The sequence below is a fragment of the Pinus tabuliformis genome, chromosome 8 (assembly GCF_031772625.1).
Source record: "Pinus tabuliformis cultivar Carrire ecotype Pingquan chromosome 8, CPIR1, whole genome shotgun sequence".
NCBI lineage: Eukaryota > Viridiplantae > Streptophyta > Pinopsida > Pinales > Pinaceae > Pinus > Pinus tabuliformis.
In genome coordinates, this window is record NC_142294.1 from 1,903,496,505 (window position 1) to 1,903,514,670 (window position 18,166).

Sequence of the window (18,166 nt, forward strand, 5' to 3'; positions counted from 1 at the left end):
TATGAAACACTGAATTCTTTGACAATGCAATAGCTGAGCTATTGTCACAAAAAATCACTGTCGCTTTTGCCTGCTCTTGGCCTAAACGCCTCAAAATTCTTCTCATCCAAATTGCTTGACATGTTGTTGTTGTAGCTGCCACATATTCAGCCTCTGTTGTAGACAATGCTACAATAGACTGCTTCTTAGAAGCCCATGAAATGGCTCCTGAACCCATATGAAAAACATAACCGGAAGTGCTTTTCCGATCATCTACACGTCCAGCCCAATCACTATCAGTGTATCCAATTAAATATGAATGTTCTGAGACATTATATAAAATTCCAAACCTTTTGGTACCTTTGACATACCTCAGAATTCTTTTTGCTGCCTGCCAATGTGCTTCCTTTGGCCTCTCCATGAATCTGGAAATTAAACTAACAGCAAACATAATGTCAGGCCTAGTTGCTGTTAAATACATAAGGCTACCAACAATACTCTTGTACAAACTAGGATCAAAATCCTTGCTGCTGTCCTCTCTGCTGAGTTTTAATCCCATTACTGTGGGAGTGATCGCTGCTTTGCATTCTTTCATGTTAAATCTGCCCAACACTTGATTTACATATCTAGCTTGTGAGATAAAAATTCCTTTTTCATTTTGATTTACTTCTATGCCTAAGAAGTATCTCAAGAAACCCATGTCAGTCATTTCAAATTCCTCTTTCATGACTGATTTAAAATTCTTAATGATTTGATCATCATTACCTATGAAAATAACATCATCAACATATAAAACAACAATTAAAATTTTACCATCTTTTTCTTTGATGTAGACGGTGGGTTCTCCTTCACACTTGTCGAATTCATTATCCAATCGATAAGAATCTATCCTGTTGTACCATGCTCTTGGCGCTTGCTTCAGCCCATAAAGAGCTTTCTTCAATTTGCACACTTTGTGCTCTTCGGGTTGGCTCCACCAATGATATAGTCGAATTGAGTAAATCCCACGTATGCGTGATTATTTTTAGCAGTATACATATATTTATTGTCGTAAAGATTGGCCTTCCTTCGGTAACAAGCCTAAACCAGTAGGTTGCTCCACTTTTATTAACTTTATTTGATTGTCAGGGCGTATCACATTTACCAATGCGGGGAATTCGCACCTCGAAAGATGAGCGTTTATCGAACTTCGTCGGTTTCAGAGGCGAATGTGTCCATCTATTCGTGCTGGAATTCCCTGTAGATTTGTCGTCACTGCTGGTATCATTGAAGCTCTTGGCTGAATTGGTATGGCTTCGCTTGCAGCAATTTCCGGTTTGCGTCCGTACGTTCTCATCTTTTCATTCGTCTCCCAAAGTTGAGCGTTTTGGAACTTCAGTGTCATAGACAATATCGAACAGTTTTTCCAAAACTTTGATCTGACTTCTATGGATCACAATTTCAGTAAGGTAGCACGTCTTGACCGATTCAATTAATGCACAGTCTTTTATTATGAGAAAATGAAACTAACGACCTCAGTGTTGACCCCAGTGCCGCAAACCAAGATACAAGTATTGTGACGTAATCTTAAACACTTATGGATGTATTAAGCATAGACAAATACATTAATCCCATGTTCAAATTTCTCTCCATATTAACAGATCCAAGATTCCACATTCATATAAATTTTAAAAATCGTATAATCTGAAATACGGACTGATTTATTAAGCATAAATACAGTTAAAAATATTCCAATTTCATATTTCTCTCTACTTTGACAGATCCAAGATTTCATTATGTTAAAAGTTTTTAAAATCGTTATCGTTTGCAATCAGCCATGTTCGCGCTTAAATGAGTTGAACATTAGCGGAATGGAGTACGAACTTCCAAGTACCTCGAGCAGCAGCTCGACGCTCCATGCCGGACATTCGATGAAAGTTTCAAAAAATTATAGCTCGTCTGCTGTCCAGCGAGGTGGCATGCCACATCTAATCAGTTTCCTAAAATGGACTGGATTGGAATACTTGTGTAAGATGGTGTTAACAAATCTAGCATCTCTACAATCACTTCCAGTTAATTTTGGGGAACTTGCAAGGTTAAGACATTTAGATCTATCTGATTTCACTAATCTGACAGAACTGCCAAAATCATTCTCCAAGTTATTGCATCTGCAGTATCTAGCATTACGAGGATGCCAGAATCTGTTCATCCCGCCGGACATTTTGGGACGAATTTCCACACTAGAGTATGTTGACTTCAAAGGATGTGCTCAATTGGTAGCCTTGTCAGAGGGAATCCCATATCAAAGGCATCTGAGATACCTGAATTTACTATCTACCTGTTTGTCACAGTTACCCGAGGAGGTGGAACAACTCGGCAACTTAAAACAACTGAGAATAGGGAGCCCAGAGTTGACGATTTTACCACGTTCTGTGGCCAATTTGAGGGGATTAACAGAGTTGATTGTGATGGGATGCCACCGTCTAGAGTGCCTCTCACCAGCAGGAATTGTAGGGCCGAATATCCAATTTTTGGCAGTAGACTTATGTCCAATAGAAAACTTTAGTTTTCAAAAGGATCAGCGGACCATGGGCGTTCTAAGAGATCTCACTTTGAAGAGAACATCCATATCCGAGATATATATGGCTGAAGGTGTTTACCCGTGGCTCCAAACAATTAATCTTTCAGAAAATATTCAGCTAAAGCAAGTTATTGCGTTGCCATCAGCATTAGTAAGAGTGAACCTGCAAGACTGCTCGCAGTTGGAGACATTGAACCTTTCAAGTCTCGTGAACCTTAAATTTCTCAACATAAATGGTTGCATCGCGCTGGAAACCCTTAGTGTACGAGGTCTAATATCTGTGGAAGAGATTGAAGCAGAGAGGTGTTGGAAGCTGAATCGAATAGAAGGAATGAATAGCCTAAAATGTTTGAATTGTCTGAAGATTTCAACAGACAATAAAATTTTCTGGGAAGATGTTTGCAGTTTTCTGGTGAATATCTCTGCTCATTACACCAAACATTAATACATGCAATTTATTTATTTTAAATTTCTGTAATATTCTCTGCTAATTAAGAAACCTTGAGTATTCTATTGGTGTTCAATCAATGTGTGGTGGTCCATCGATGAGTGGCTTAACTCATTCTAACTTGAAACAATATTACAATTTATAGATTTTGTTGTTCTAATGGAACTTGTCAAATTTGTGCAGAACTCGGTCCCTGGCGTCCGTTTACCAAATTTCATGTTGAGTGGAAAAGTGGATGATGAAATGGTGGGTGTTCAATTTTATTAAAAGAAGAAAATTGTTTTGAAGCATAGATAAATTGGATTTTGAATGGGTAAACTGAAATGCTTGTGCAGGACGAAGGACAAATTCGGCAGAATATGTTTGAACTTGAATGTTTTTTTCACTTTGAAAGCGTGAATTTTGCGTGTAATAATACAATTAGCACACAGGATTCCAACCAACGTTGTTGGACACTGGAATGTCCGATAGACTTTGGGTATTCGCCCCGTGGGATATTGTGCTTTATCACCAACGATGTGGGTGGATATTCATTCCGTGTGGAATTTGACTTTAAGATTGACAAGTACTCATCCTTGTGGATATCATAGGGTAGGGAGAGTGGTGGAAGAAGGCTTCATGTATTAATGTGGACTCCATCTTCAGAATCGTTTATGGAATATTCCAAATTGGTTCGACGTCATGGAAATAGTAGCTGTAGATTATGGCTGAGTTTTGACTGCGATGCGAGTGTAAGTGAATTGGAGAAAGTTCTGGTGGCAGGGCTGTGGTTGCCGACGCACGACTTCAACGTTTCTTGGGGTGATAACACCCACCATGGTCAAAATTTGATGATTATGTGCCAATAATGATCAGCAAAGACATGACGATGCCAATAATGATCAACAAAGTCATAAGTTATTATTTCGAAAGCCTAATGTAGTTCTCATCTCAAAACTTGTTTTAAGGTGAAAATAGAGTATTTTGTTTTTATCTTCATTTCTTATGTAATTTTATGTTTCCATATGTAATATTGGTTCACAGGTATGAGGCCATTTCATATCATCAAACATCAAGTCTTCATCATTTGTCAAGAAGTCATTCCAAGGAACAAGCCATTCACCACACATAAGGGACAATTTTTCTTCAAACTATGTTTCTGAGCAAGAAACGATGCATTTGACAAAAGTGAAAGAGCTTTTCTTCCATCATAGACCCAAGAAAAAAAACCTCCTTCAGTTTCTACACAGGTGTCATGGTTGTAGAGAAATGTCAAAAATACAGTTGCTACAAGAGAGTTAATGCACTTTTGGAGTGACCTTGGGAAAACCAATATTTCCCCTAGCCAGGTTGACCAAATGACTTTCTTAATGAGTCAAATGATAACTAGGCACAAATAGATTTTCAATGAGCTATCATGAGCTCAATTTGGAGTTGAAGAATACTTCCAAACATTGACTGAAACAACACTCTGCATTTTGGCAGCCTCATTCCACACATTTTGACCAGTCTTGGGAGATTGGACTTTTAACCGAGAAAAGGAACTCCAAATTGAAAAATTAAAGGTGTTTTGGAAAGTAGACTTGCAAATCTTTCCAACGAGCTATCCCACATTCAATTTGGACACAGGGACAACCTCCAAAAGTGGTCTGCAAAGTGGCGTTGTGCTTAGGGAGAAGGGCACTACGCTTAGGGACTAATGTTGCATGTAGGGCAGGGAGCCTCAAAATCACTCCAAATTGAAAATTCTCACCAAATTGCCTCCAATTTCACCTTTTACAAGTAAGTTCCCTCTATTCACTCAATGTTTGGCTTGCATGTTTGATATTTTTGACCTCTCCTCCACTCCTAGTTTTAAACCCTAATTCTCCTCTATAAACCCTAATCAATTCGTCTATTCCATTGCCTAGCATGATAACTCAAACTCTTTACCCATTATTCCCTTCACCTTCATCTACATCTCATTCCCAAAGATCCTCCCCTCACTCTCATAGCTTATGCTCTGCCCATAACCATATAAAATTCACTCATCCCTACAAACCCTAGAACATACCACTCATCCCCATTACATTGTCCCATTTACATTGTCAAAACTGTGCAAATTAAGAGAGTTGATTAAATCACAGATAGAGGTGATTCTAACTATGACAAGGAGACAACAAGTGATAGTTTAGCAGAAATGAGAAGACAATAAAGAAAGCCTCATAAGGGAGGAAAAATCACAAGAGAGGGAAATTGTCAAAGATGTCATTATTCAGGAGAAAGAAGCCCAAATACAAGCTTTGATGGAAAACTTAGAGAGAGCTAAGTTTGTCATCAGTTACCTGGAGCAATAAAACAAACAACTAAGTCATAAACAGGTCCTCATGGAACTTGAGCTACTGAAGACAAAGAGGCAACGTAACAAAGAGGCTCATGTCACTTTGACTCCTATCGAGCAAGAAATCGAACAAAATAGGGATACTTGGCTTGAAAGGGTCAACCTACATCTTGAAAGGCTCATTGGCAAGGCCGACAGGGATAAGAAAATGGTTAGACAAATGGCATACCATTACATGGCTCGTAACAAAATTTGTAACATGAGCATTAGAAAGTTAAAGGTTAGGCCAAAGAGAGCTTTGGAAGCAAGATAGATTAAAATGTTGGCTAAAGCCTCCCTAGCCTATCAAAGAAGTTTATGGTGGTATCTCATGCCAAATTTGAGTAGCTTTTGAAGAAATTTTGTCATTTTGGAAATTCAAAACACAGAAAATCTGCCCAAAAGTGCAACGCCACTAGCGGTGCACTTTTTCTAGGGGCACCCAATGGACAAATGGCTTGCATTTTTGAATTTATGGCATCAAGGACATGCACCCTAGCAATTTTCAAAATTTTTGGAGCAGAAATGGTCCACCAAAAGGTCCAAAAACTCCCAAAAAATGACCTTTCTGCCTCTTCTTGGACACACAGAAGTAGTGTTGGGAGATTCCCGTTTGGAAGGGGCCAATGAGATCCAAATTCAAAAATTCTAGGTGTTCTAGAAATGATACTTGAAGACCTTTCCAATGAGATATCATGGGCTCAATTTGGCTAAGGGGAAGGCCTCCAAAATCAGGTGGAAAGCGGCACTACGCTTAGGACCAGTGGCATTGCGCTTAGGGCCATTTTGCTCAGGAAGCCAAAATTTGCCTGTTTTGACTATGAATTTGATTTCTCTCTCCTCATTGATGATTTCACTGATGTAATTGATGACATGGCATGTAAATGTAATGGTAAAACAATGTTAGAGGGTAGATTCATTAGTTAGAGGTGGTTTTGAGGCAAATGAATCAGTTTCCCCTCTTTTAGAGGCAAGTTGTTTGACTGCCTATATTCCAATTCTTTGTTGGGAAATGGTTGAAACAATCCCTTTTCTCATGGATTTGACCCCTGAAGGTCAGGATGAGTAGTTTAGATGTTTAGATTATGTGATTTCTTGGTCATTTGGTGGGGTTGGATTCACTTGGATGCTCTGAGCTTGATTGTACACCATTGTAAGCAGTTTGGCAAGGAAATTAATAGGAATTGCAGCTATTTTTATGGGATCCCTGTGGTATGGCGTTTTAGCATAGTTTCTTCGTTTTTTATCAGTTGTTTACATATTTTATGTATGCCATCATCTATTTCACTGCTTCTAATTGAATGATATCAAGATAGATAGGTAGAATCCATTGTTTGCAGTGCTCTACCTTGGGAAATCATTCAGTATTCTATGTTTTCTACTGTTTGAGAAGGATACATGATTGCCACATGCCCTCCTCAGCTCCTCACTGGTCTTAAACACCTAATCTCACTTAATTTCAAGTGCTAAAGCCTATACCTACCTTACCCCATAGAACACCCTACATTCTGACCTAATTTCCCAGACCTAAATTGCCCAGCTCCATCTGATCCAGCAAACACCAACAAATTCAATCAAAACCTTTCGAGCTACTATACTTAGCCTAAAATCTCTATCTGATCCAGTCACCTTGACTAAGATCCTAAAGGAGAGAGCCCTCTCCTAACCTTGTAGGGCTAGCCACAAGGTTAAGTTGTTTGTGGTTATCGTGGAAGCTTACCTTCTTCAGCCTCAGGCAGATCTAGGTGATAACATAGTGGCGACCATACTGGGGATGTACTTTTATGTTCCTTAGTAAAATGTATCAAGTTTAGATCTAATTGTTTATGGTGGACAACGATCAGACACCGGAAGGCTGAAATCATTCTCCTGGTAACTCTAAATCAGTTTCGAGATCAGATCCAAGGACTCCACTGGAGGATGAACCCGACCGACAAAAACATGAAAGGACAATATGGAAAGATCAGGTATTCAAGTTGGAATTTCATCCAAGACATTATGTTCTTTGTTATAAATCATTTCTTCTCTTTTCCCGAGAATGTCAAGAAGGCTTTACGAAGTATACTATATTTGAGGAAAGATCCTAGACCTACATTTGTTTCTTTCCCTTTGAAGATTGTGAGTACAAAATATTCACATGCCTTTGATCTTGATTAAGACCCTTCTTCCGAATCTTATGATGACCGTCTTCAAACTGATGAGCCTAAAGAGACCAAGACTAATTCTACAACTTTTATATATACTCCTATACCTTGTAAAATTATGATTTTACCTCCTATATCCCATGCTTTCCCTAAAAATCATTACCTATATATCTACTAAGATTTGATGGTGAATGTGATAACATCACTGCTGAGAGACATGTACTGAATTTTGAGTCTTTTCTTGACCTTTATGAAGTTGATGAAGAAGATGTTAGTGTTAGGCTTTTTTCTCTTTCTTTGCAAGGCAAAGTCAAGAGTTGGTTCAAAACCTTGCCTGATGTGAGCATCTCAGATTTCCAGCAGTTCGTCAAAGTTTTCCTTGACAAGTGGGTGGTCAGACAGAACCCTTTCTTGATTCTAGAAGAATATAACCAGCTGAAAAGATTGCTAGGGGAGACAATGCAATAGTTTTCTACCAGGTTTAACCAAGTCTATTTTTCGATGCTGGTTAATATAAGACCTCCTCCTAGATCTGCTCTCTTACACTACCCGGAAGCCTTTGGTCCAGAAATGGAGTTTCAGCTAAGGGAAAGGAACCTTGCAACAATTGAAGAGATGAAAAACAATGCAGTAGATGTAGAGGCTAATCTATTGATCAGAAGGGCAAAGTTGAAGGAAAAAAATATGAGGAACATAGATCCAGAGGAATCGACATCTTTAGAGGTAAAGCTCGACATTTCGATAAGTGCAGTGGAAGAGATGATGCAAAAGATCACCACAAGGAATGAGTATGATGTTCAAGACCATGGCTCGTTGATTGAAGAAGAACAAGTGGCTGATTCAAAACATTTTCTTTCTTATCCCAGTTTTCATAAATCTGATAATGATTGTTTTATAGATCATCTTGGAGAAGAGAGATCTATTGATATGACATGTATGCTTGATGATGTGTTTTATACTGATGATTTGCCTCAGTTTGATTAGTATGATGATGATTATGTTCTCCAAACAGAATCTAGTCTTGCAGACAAATCAACAGCTGGTTTGTGGAAGTAGGAAGTTCACTTCCAACAGCTCGAATACTGTGATCAACCAATGCATATCAGCTATGGAAGTGAGGAGGAAAGTGTAGCAAATTTTGAAGTAAGTGAAGGATCTTTGCCTTTTTGTTTTACTTCGTTTCAGTTCATTAGAGACAACTTTCGTTCAATCAGAAATCAATCGTCGATAAGTTTTGATGTGGACCATCTAGAGGGCAATGAAATCCTTGTTCAAGACTTCTCACATCTAGATTTTCAGCCCTTGAATGCCATTGAATGTCAGGTTGCAAATGAAGACTTGGAAGCTGTAACATATGATCAAATGATGCAAGATGATTCTGTGCCATTATATTTTGAATCATTTCAGTTTTTGAAGGGAATTTTGCATAGCATATCTTTAAATGAGTATCCTATAGAGAATCATGAAATCTCATTAGAGCTAATAGAAAATGGGTTGGAACAATCTTTTCAAGGTTTTCACGATCCAATAGCTGATGTGTTGGATGATATCTGCAATCAAAATCCTTCTCCATTAGCTAACTATGAGCTTGGAAAAAGTATTGATACAAACTGGATCTAACAACCGGTTTCTTTGTCATTTTCAACAGGAGTCTCGTCACAAATCTCAGATGAAAGTTTGAAATCATGGTATGAGGAGAAGCAAAGTAATCAATTGGATGAGCTAAGTCCCAGTGCACATGAATTTCAAGATCCTTATGCAATATTTTTGGAGTTAGATAGACCATCCATATTATTGAATCTAGGAAAATTTGGATGTATTTACAAGTTTTCATGGTAGTTGCATTGCAGTAGTTCTCTCTTCTTTCTCATAAACAAACACTTGCGGAGAATTAAAACAGCAACTAGAATGCTTACTTGGTTGCATTGGTTGTTTCATTTCACTTGATCAGGTGATGAATGAAACAGTTAAAGTAGGTTTTATTGAATAAGCTCCATTTTGAGCATCTTTTCCATTTTGTCAGTTGTGTTTTAGTATCGAGTTAGTTTTTAGTTGAGTAAAAGTTAGTCCATTTCGTCAAGTCATCAGTTTACAGTCATGCATTTCAGTTTGAGTTTTTGAATCCATGCCCACTGGATAAGGCTACTAGGTCTACGGTGTTCTTGGCACCTCCAAGGAGCTACCATCCCCATTGGAGCCAATGTTAGTGTCAGCATTTTCACACTGCCATCAGTGATCAAAATCTGCTCTTTTGCATTTTCATGTTAGGAGTCCCATACTAATGAGTTTGCATTCCATTAGGTCATGGATCCACTGATGGTGGTAATCACTTCAGTTTTTCCCTCATGATCTGTACTTGCTGATCCTCTTCCATATAGTTCAGTCATGGTTCATATTTACTCTGTAGTTCATTTCTAAATCTTAGGGTTTGGTCTCATTAGGTTTTAGGGTCCCACCATGGTCAAAATTTGATGATTATGTGCCAATAATGATCAAAAAATACATGAGGATTCCAATAATGATCAACAAAGTCATAAGTTATTATTTCGAAAGCGTAATGTAGTTCTCACCTCAAAACTTGTTTTTTCACCTTTTGAGGTGAAAACATAGTATTTTTCTTTTATCTTCATTTCTTATGTAATTTTATGTTCCCATATGTAATATTGGTTTCTAGTCACTCCTAAGCATCTAATGATGTTGCCAAGCACCTGCCACTGCAAAAATCAAGTCATCATGAGCACCAATTCACCTGCAAAAGCAAAAGAGAAACAAGCACTAAAACCCTAAATTCCCTCCCACTGAGCTAGGGTTGGCTATGGGAGAAAAAATATCAGAGAATAGGAGGCATGAGAGATATCAGAAGGTATGAGGCAATTTCATATCATCAAACATCAGTTCTTCATCATTTGTCAAGAAGTCCTTCCAAGGAACAAGCCATTCACCACACATAAGGCACAATTTTTCTTCAAACTGTGTTTCTGAGCAAGAAAATATGAATTTGACAAAAGAGAGAGAGGTTTTTGTTCGTCATAGACCCAAGAATAAAAAAATCCTTCAGTTTGTACACAAGTGTCATGGTTTTAGAGAAATGTCAAAAATACAGTTGCTACAAGAGAGTTAATGTACTTTTGGAGTGACCTTGGGAAAATAAATATTTATTCTAACTGGGTTGACCAAATGACTTTCTTGATGAGTCAAATGATAACTATACACAAAGATATTTTCAATGAGCTATCATGAGCTCAATTTGGAGTTCAGGAAGACTTCCAAACATTGACTGAAACAACACTCTGCATTTTGGCAGCCTCATTCTACACATTTTGACCAGTCTTGGGAGATTTGACTTTGAAAAGGGCAAAGGAACTCCAAATTGAAAAATTCAAGATGTTCTGGAAGGAAAACTCGACACGATTTCCAATGAGATATCTTGCGCTCAATTGGGACATCAGGAAGGCCTCCAAAAGTGGTCTGCAAAAAGGCGCTGCGCTTAGGGAGAAGGGCGTTGCGCTTAGAGCCTAGCACTGTGCATAGGGCAGGGAGCCTCAAAATCACTCCAAATTGAAAATTCTCATCAAGTTTCCTCCAATTTCACCTTTTACAAGTAAATTCCCTCTCTTCACTCAATTTTTGGCTTGCATGTTTGATATTTTGGACCTTTCCTCCACTCCTAGTATTAAACCCTAATTTTCCTCTATAAACCCTAATCAGTTTGTTTATTCCATTGCCTAGTATGATAACTCAAAATCTTTACCCATTATTCCCTTCACCTTCATCTACATCTCATTCCCAAAAATCCTCCCCTCACTCTCATAGCTTATGCTTTGCCCATAACCATATAAAATTCACTCATCCCTACAAACCCTAGAACATACCACTCATCACATTTACATTGTCAAAACTGTGCAAACTAAGAGAGTTGATTAAATCATGGATAGAGCTGAATCTGACTATGATGAGGAGATGACAAGTGATAGTTCAGCGAAAAGGAGAAGGCAACAAAGAAAGCCTCATAAGGGAGGCAAAATCACAAGAGAGGGAAACTGTCAAAGATGTCATTATTCAGGAGAAAGAAGCCCAAATACAAGTGTTGATGGACAACTTAGAGAGAGCTAAGTTTGTCATCACTTACCTGGAGGAAGAAAACAAACAACTAAGTCATAAACAGGTCCTCATGGAACTTGAGCTACTGAAGACAAAGAGGCAAAGTGACAAAGAGGGTCATGTCACTTTGGCTCCTATCGAGCAAGAAATCGAAAAAGATAGGGAAACTTGGCTTGAAAGAGTCAAACTACATCTTGAAAGGTTCATTGGAAAGGCCAACAGGGATAAGAAAATGCTCAGACACATGGCTCGTAACAAAATTTGTAATATGAGGATTAGAAAGTTCAAGGCTAGGCTAAGGAGATATTTGGAAGGCAAAAAGGAGCAAGATAGATTAAATATGTTGGTTGAAGCATCCCTAGCCTATAAAATTAGTTGATGGTGGTATCTCATGCCAAATTTGGGTAGCTTTTGAAGAAATTTTTTCATTCTGAAATTTTGGAAATTCATAACACAAAAAATCTGCCCAGAAGCGCAGCGCCACCAGCGCTGTGCTTTTTCTAGGGGCACCCAATGGACAAATGGCTTGCATTTTTGAATTTAGGGTATCAAGGACATGCACCCTAGCAATTTTCAAAATTTTTGGAGCAGAACGGGTCCACCAAAAGGTCCAAAAACTCCCTAAAAATGACCTTTCTACCTCTTTTTGGACACAGAGATGTAGCTTTTCCAGTTTGGAGGGGGAAAATGAACTCCAAATTCAAAAATTCCAGGTGTTCCAGAAATGAGACTTGAACACCTTTCCAATGAGATATCATGGGCTCAATTTGGATAAGGGGAAGGCCTCCAAAATCAGGTGGAAAGTGGCACTGCGCTTAGGACCAGTGGCGCTGCGCTTAGGGCCATTTTGCTCAGGAGGCCAAAATTTGCCTGTTTTGACTATGAATTTGATTTCTCTCTCCTCATTGATGATTTCATTGATGTAATTGATGACATAGAATCTAAATGTAATGGTAAAAAAGTGTTAGAGGGTTGATTCATTTGTTAGAGGTGGTTTGAGGCAAATGAATTAATTTCCCCTCTTTTAGAGGCAAGTTGTTTGACTGCCTATACTCCAATTCTTTGTTGGGAAATGGTTGAAACAACCCCTCCTCTCATGGATTCGACCCCTGAAGGTCAACATGAGTACTTTAGATGTCTATATTATGTGTTTTCTTGGTCATTTGGTAGGGTTGGACTCACTTGGATGCTCTGAGCTTGATTGTCAACCATTGTAAGTAGTTTGGCAAGGAAATTAAAAGGAAGTGCAGCTATTTTATGGGATCCCTGTGATATGGTGGTTTAGCATAGTTTCTTCTTTTGTTATCAGTTGTTTACATATTTTATGTATGCCATCATCTATTTCACTGCTTCTAATTGAATGATATCAAGATAGATAGGTAGAATCCATTGTTTGCAGTGCTCTACATTGGGAAATCATTCAGTATTCTATGTTTTTTTCTGTTTGAGAAGGATACATGATTGCCACATGCCCTCCTCGGCTCCTCACCAATCTTAGAGACCTCACCTCACTTAATTTCAAGTGCTAAATCCTATACCTACCTTGCCCCATAGAACACCCTACATTCTAACCTAATTTCCCAGACCTAAACTGCCCAGCTCCATCTGATCTAGCAAACACCAACAAATTCATTCAAAACCTTTCGAGCTACTATACCTAGCCTAAAATCCCTATCCGATCCAATCACCTTGACTGAGATTCTAAAGGAGAGAGCCCTCTCCCGACCTTATAGGGAAAGCTACGAGGTTAAGTGGTTTGTGGTTACCCTAGAAGCTTGCCTTCTTTAGCCTGAGGAAAATCTAGGTGATAACAGGTTCCAACTCCATCACCATAATATTCTACCTTAGTTTTGGTTAATTTTGATATTTTGGAATTATGTTCAGAAAAATCAAAGTACGAGAAAAATACTAGTTTAAATTCGAATAATTAATATATTAATATATTAATATTAGGTTCATATATTAATATTTACCCTCATTGACATTCGAAGTTAATTAGCCAAACAAATCCCTACACTACTGGCCCTTTGGTGGCCTGGGTGTAGGCAATATAGACAAACTTCCAAATCCGGCTGGAATTTCTTCTAACTTTGGTTGAATTCCTCCTTCTGCTTCAATTTGTGTATCAATCATCTGTTGTTAGACTGACTGATTATGGATTTCCCTTTTTCTGGTTACTATCACCACTCTTTTCCTATTAATCGCCCCAACTCTTGTTATCGGGAACAATTTACAATTAGAGCCTCTTATAGGAATTACGAATTACACTACTAATAGTGCTTTTAAATGGAATTAATGCAACCGTGTATGAAATACACTATCGGCGGCTTCAAATGGCTATAATGCGATTATTACATGGAAATCCACCATCGGCGAGGTTTTTACAAAGGGAAGCATTGATACACAATATACTATCGACGGAGTCTTTATTCCATAAGATTGGAATAACTATCAGTGGTTGCTATCAGTGATTCCCCATGGAACGGGACAATATCATAACACTTCGCTACATCGATGTGATAACACATGGTACTATTGGCAATCGCTATTGGCGATTCCAATACGCTAAACTACCCTCGTTAAAGGCTTGCGATGCGATATGCCTGCGGACTCGATATGTTATAAAACCTCCCTTATATTGTTTCGGATCTGAAAGTTGCACTTCAGACTTCGATGCTTCAAAAGGCTAGTCCCTCCCCGCTCCAACACAACAATATGATAAGGTTGTAGACCCGATAAGGGTATCAACCAAACTTGAATAGGATTGCAAGTCCGGAACTCAATTCCGGCTAAGTTTTTCACAGTTTTATAGTGTAAACCCGAGTTTCTGCCCGCGGAACTCAACGATGCTTATAAGGAAAACAGTACATGTTGATATGCAGGAAAACACTCAACCAAACTTTAATCAAAGTATTAATTGGAAAAAAAAGGCCGAACCACTGTTATAAGAACTTAGGAGATAACAATGCATAAAGCCAAAATTACACATAAATTACCAGATTAACAGAGAACTATAAGTTCAGATGCACAGAGAGGGTTTCAAATATCACAATGTCTCTGTGATCAACCAATACAGAGATGTCCCATTCTTTCCTTCAGAAAATAAGAGATGAAACCCACTCGGTCCCAATCCATTTACAATAGCATGCCAATTACATATCTACTGGTTCATTTTAGCAACCAGTTCCTAAAACAGAAACTTAGTTATTATGACTAATAGTTCTGCGAGACATCCTCCTCGAGAACCTTCACTACAGCATATCCATACAACAATTATTACAACATGATCTTATCCTTAGATTCTATCCCTATGCTAAACTAGAAAAGCATGGAAATTGATGGCTAAAGGACCCCACTCCTTTGCCTATAGATTTTTTTGGATTTTTGGAATAAGTTTGAAGATTTTTCCCTCCAAGTCACATGCTCCTGCATCAGACTCCTGAGGAAAAAGTTCTTCATGGGCTCTTGTCCGTGAGCTCATCTACAGAACTGCCCAGTTTCTGTAGCATGTTTTCTGTAACCCAAGTAGCTTCAGTGGTTGGCTAATCCTTCCATTTTACCAAATACTAGAAGTACGCTCATCCCCTTGTTTTCTTAAACATCTTCTTGTCCAAAATTATTTCTGGCTGCAATTCCTTTGTTGTGGGTAACTGCTTTACCCAGTCAATCTCTTGGGTCTCTTGATCCTTTTCTGTATCATTTGCAGTTTCACGATCATACTTGTACAGGTCAGCAACATTTAAAATTGGCGATATTCCAACATCAAGGGGTAATTCAATCTCATAGGCATTTGTAGAAAATTTCTTCAATACTTTGCACGGTCCAATTTTCTTGAAATTCAATTTGTTATACTCCCTCTTTGGAAACCTTTCCTTTCTAAGGTGTGCTAAAACCAAATCTCCAACTTCGAAGTTCACCTCTCTTCTTCTCATCTCTACTCTGGTTTTGTACTTGATGTTGCTATCCTACAATTGTTGTTTCAATTTTTCATGTATTACTTGCATTTTTGAAGCAAAATCTTCTCCCTTTGCACTTCTCATCTCATCTTTTCCCAAGTTTCTTAACTCAGATACTCCTCTTGGATGCATTCCATAAATAATATGGAATGGGCTCTGTCTTGTACACCTGTTAGGTGAGTCATTATATGCATATTCAGCTTGTGCCAACACTTGATCCCATTGCTTTGGTTTTTCTGCAATAAGACTCCTTAAAAGATTTCCCAAATTTCTATTCACAACTTCAGTCTGTCCATCAGTTTTTGGATGATAGGCAGAGCTGAAACTTAGTTTAGTTCCAAACTTCTTCCATAATGTCCTCCATAAATGTCCAACAAATTTGGAATCCCTGTCTGAGACAATACTCTTAGGCAACCCATGCAATTTTACAAACTCCTTAAAAAATAAATTAGCAATGTGAGAAGCATCATTAGTTTTATAACATGGAATAAAGTGTGCCATTTTTTAAAATTTTTCCACTACAACAAAAATTGAATCATTACCTCTTTGAGTCTTTGGTATGCCCAAAACAAAATCCATACTTACCATATCCCAAGGCCTATCTGGAATTGGTAATGGAACAATCAAACCTGTGTTTTGGCTTTTTTTCCTTTACATATTGACAGACTTTGCAAGTTTTCACATACTTCTCCACTTCAGATTTCATTTTCGGCCAGAAATAAAATCTGTTTAACTGCTCATAAGTCTTCTCTACACTAAAATGTCCTGCAAGTCCTCCACTATGTTTCTCTTTGATTAAGTTCTCCCTCACAGAACAGTTTGGTATGCACAACTGATTTATCTTAAACAATAGTCCATCTTGTAAGAAGTAATCCAACAATTTACTCCTATCCATCAAAACAGGATTTTTACAAGGTTCAAATGCCTCTTTAAAATTTGGATATGTTTCATACAGTTCTTTAAGAAAATCAAAACCCAACACTTGGATTTGACTCTCTTGAAATAATACACTTCTCCTACTTAAGGCATCTGCAACTTTGTTTGATTGGCCATTTATATGCTCCAAGACAAAATGGAAACCTTGAAGATACTCTATCCATTTAGCATGTTTCTAGTTAGCTTTGGCTGCTGCATAATATATTGTAGTGCATGGTTATTTGAATAAAGTATGAACTCCTTTGACATTAGATAATGCCTCCATTTCTTCAATGACTGCACAACTACATAGAACTCCTTATCATAAGAAGAATACTTCTTCTTTGAATCATTCAACTTTTCACTAAAATAAGCTATAGGTCTATCTTCTTGACTTAATAAACCTCCAATAGATTCTCCACTGGCATCACACTTCACTTGGAAAGGTTTACTAAAATCAGGTAGAACCAAAATAGGCTTTTCAGTGATCTTCTTCTTCAATAGCTAGAAATTATTTTCTGCTTCAGCAGTCCATCTAAATGGTTGTTTATATTTCTTTATGGTCTCGATAATAGGAGCATTGATCTTACTAAAATTCTTTATAAATTTCCTATAAAAACTATCAAGACCATGAAAACTTCTTACCTGAAAAACACTTTTAGGTGAAGGCCACTCCATAATTGCCTTGATCTTCTCTAGATCCATCTTCAATCCTTCAGCAGAAATGACAAAACCCAAGTAAAATAGCTCTTCTTTCATGAATGAACACTTCTTAAAATTCAACAATAATTTCTCCTGCTGTAGCCTTTGTAAGACATAATTCAGATGTCTTATGTGCTACTTCTTAGACCTGCTGTAAACTAATATATCGTCCAGATATACTATTACAAATTTACCAATAAACTCTTGAAGAACTTCATTCATGAGTCTCATAAACATAATTGGTGCAATTGAAAACCCAAAAGGCATTACTCTCCACTCATACAATTTGTCTTAAAGGCAGTTTTCCACTCATCCCCTTCTCTTATCCTTATCTGATGATACCCACTTTTAAGATCTAGTTTTGAAAAATACTTTGCTCCACTCAAGCAATCCATTAAATATTCAATTCTAGGTAAAGGAAATCTATACCTGATTGTGATTTTATTGATGGCTCTTGAATTTGTACACATTCTCTAGCCTCCATCTTTCTTTGGACTCAACACTGTTGGTATTGCACAAGGACTCAAGCTTTCTCTGATCAGCCCTTTGTCAAGCAATTCTTGCACCTGCTTCCTAACCTCTTCATTTTTTGTAGGAGTCATTATATAAGCTGCTTTGTTAGGTAGACTTGCTCTAGGAATCAAATATATATGATGGCTAATTCTTCTAATGGGTGGTAACTCATTAGGAAAATCATCAACAATAATATCACAATAGTTCTCCAACATTTCTTGAATTTCAATGGGTAAATCAAAAACTTTAGTAGAAGTCATTATTACCTTGGACTTGCAAATTACAACAAAATTTACCTCATTCTTTTCAATCTACTTCAAGTATTCCTTTCCTCCTAGTAACAGAGTTTTTGGATCAATCTTCTTTCCTGATGCATCTTCTTCTTACAGAGGCAGCAACGTATGATTGACACCATCCTTTCCAAACTTGTAGGTGTTTCTTTTCCCATCATGCATAGCTCCTCTGTCATATTTCCAAGGTCTTCCAAGCAATATGTGACACACATCCATT

General features: G+C 37.8%; 1 protein-coding gene across 2 annotated transcripts; it reads left to right on the forward strand.

Annotated features, from left to right (window-relative positions):
• Positions 1–956: 956 nt before the first annotated feature.
• On the forward strand, positions 957–3,746 carry LOC149244034 (uncharacterized). 2 transcript variants are annotated; one of them, XM_089367912.1, is made up of 3 exons: positions 1,375–1,427; positions 1,794–2,951; positions 3,171–3,746. In XM_089367912.1, exons 1-3 carry the CDS (start codon positions 1,407–1,409, stop codon positions 3,252–3,254), a joined length of 1,263 nt encoding a protein of 420 aa, XP_089224038.1. In that variant the 5' UTR covers positions 1,375–1,406; the 3' UTR covers positions 3,255–3,746. The 2 variants fall into 2 exon arrangements, with proteins under 2 accessions (XP_089224037.1, XP_089224038.1); XM_089367911.1 differs by having other exon boundaries at positions 957–2,951.
• Positions 3,747–18,166: the final 14,420 nt, after the last annotated feature.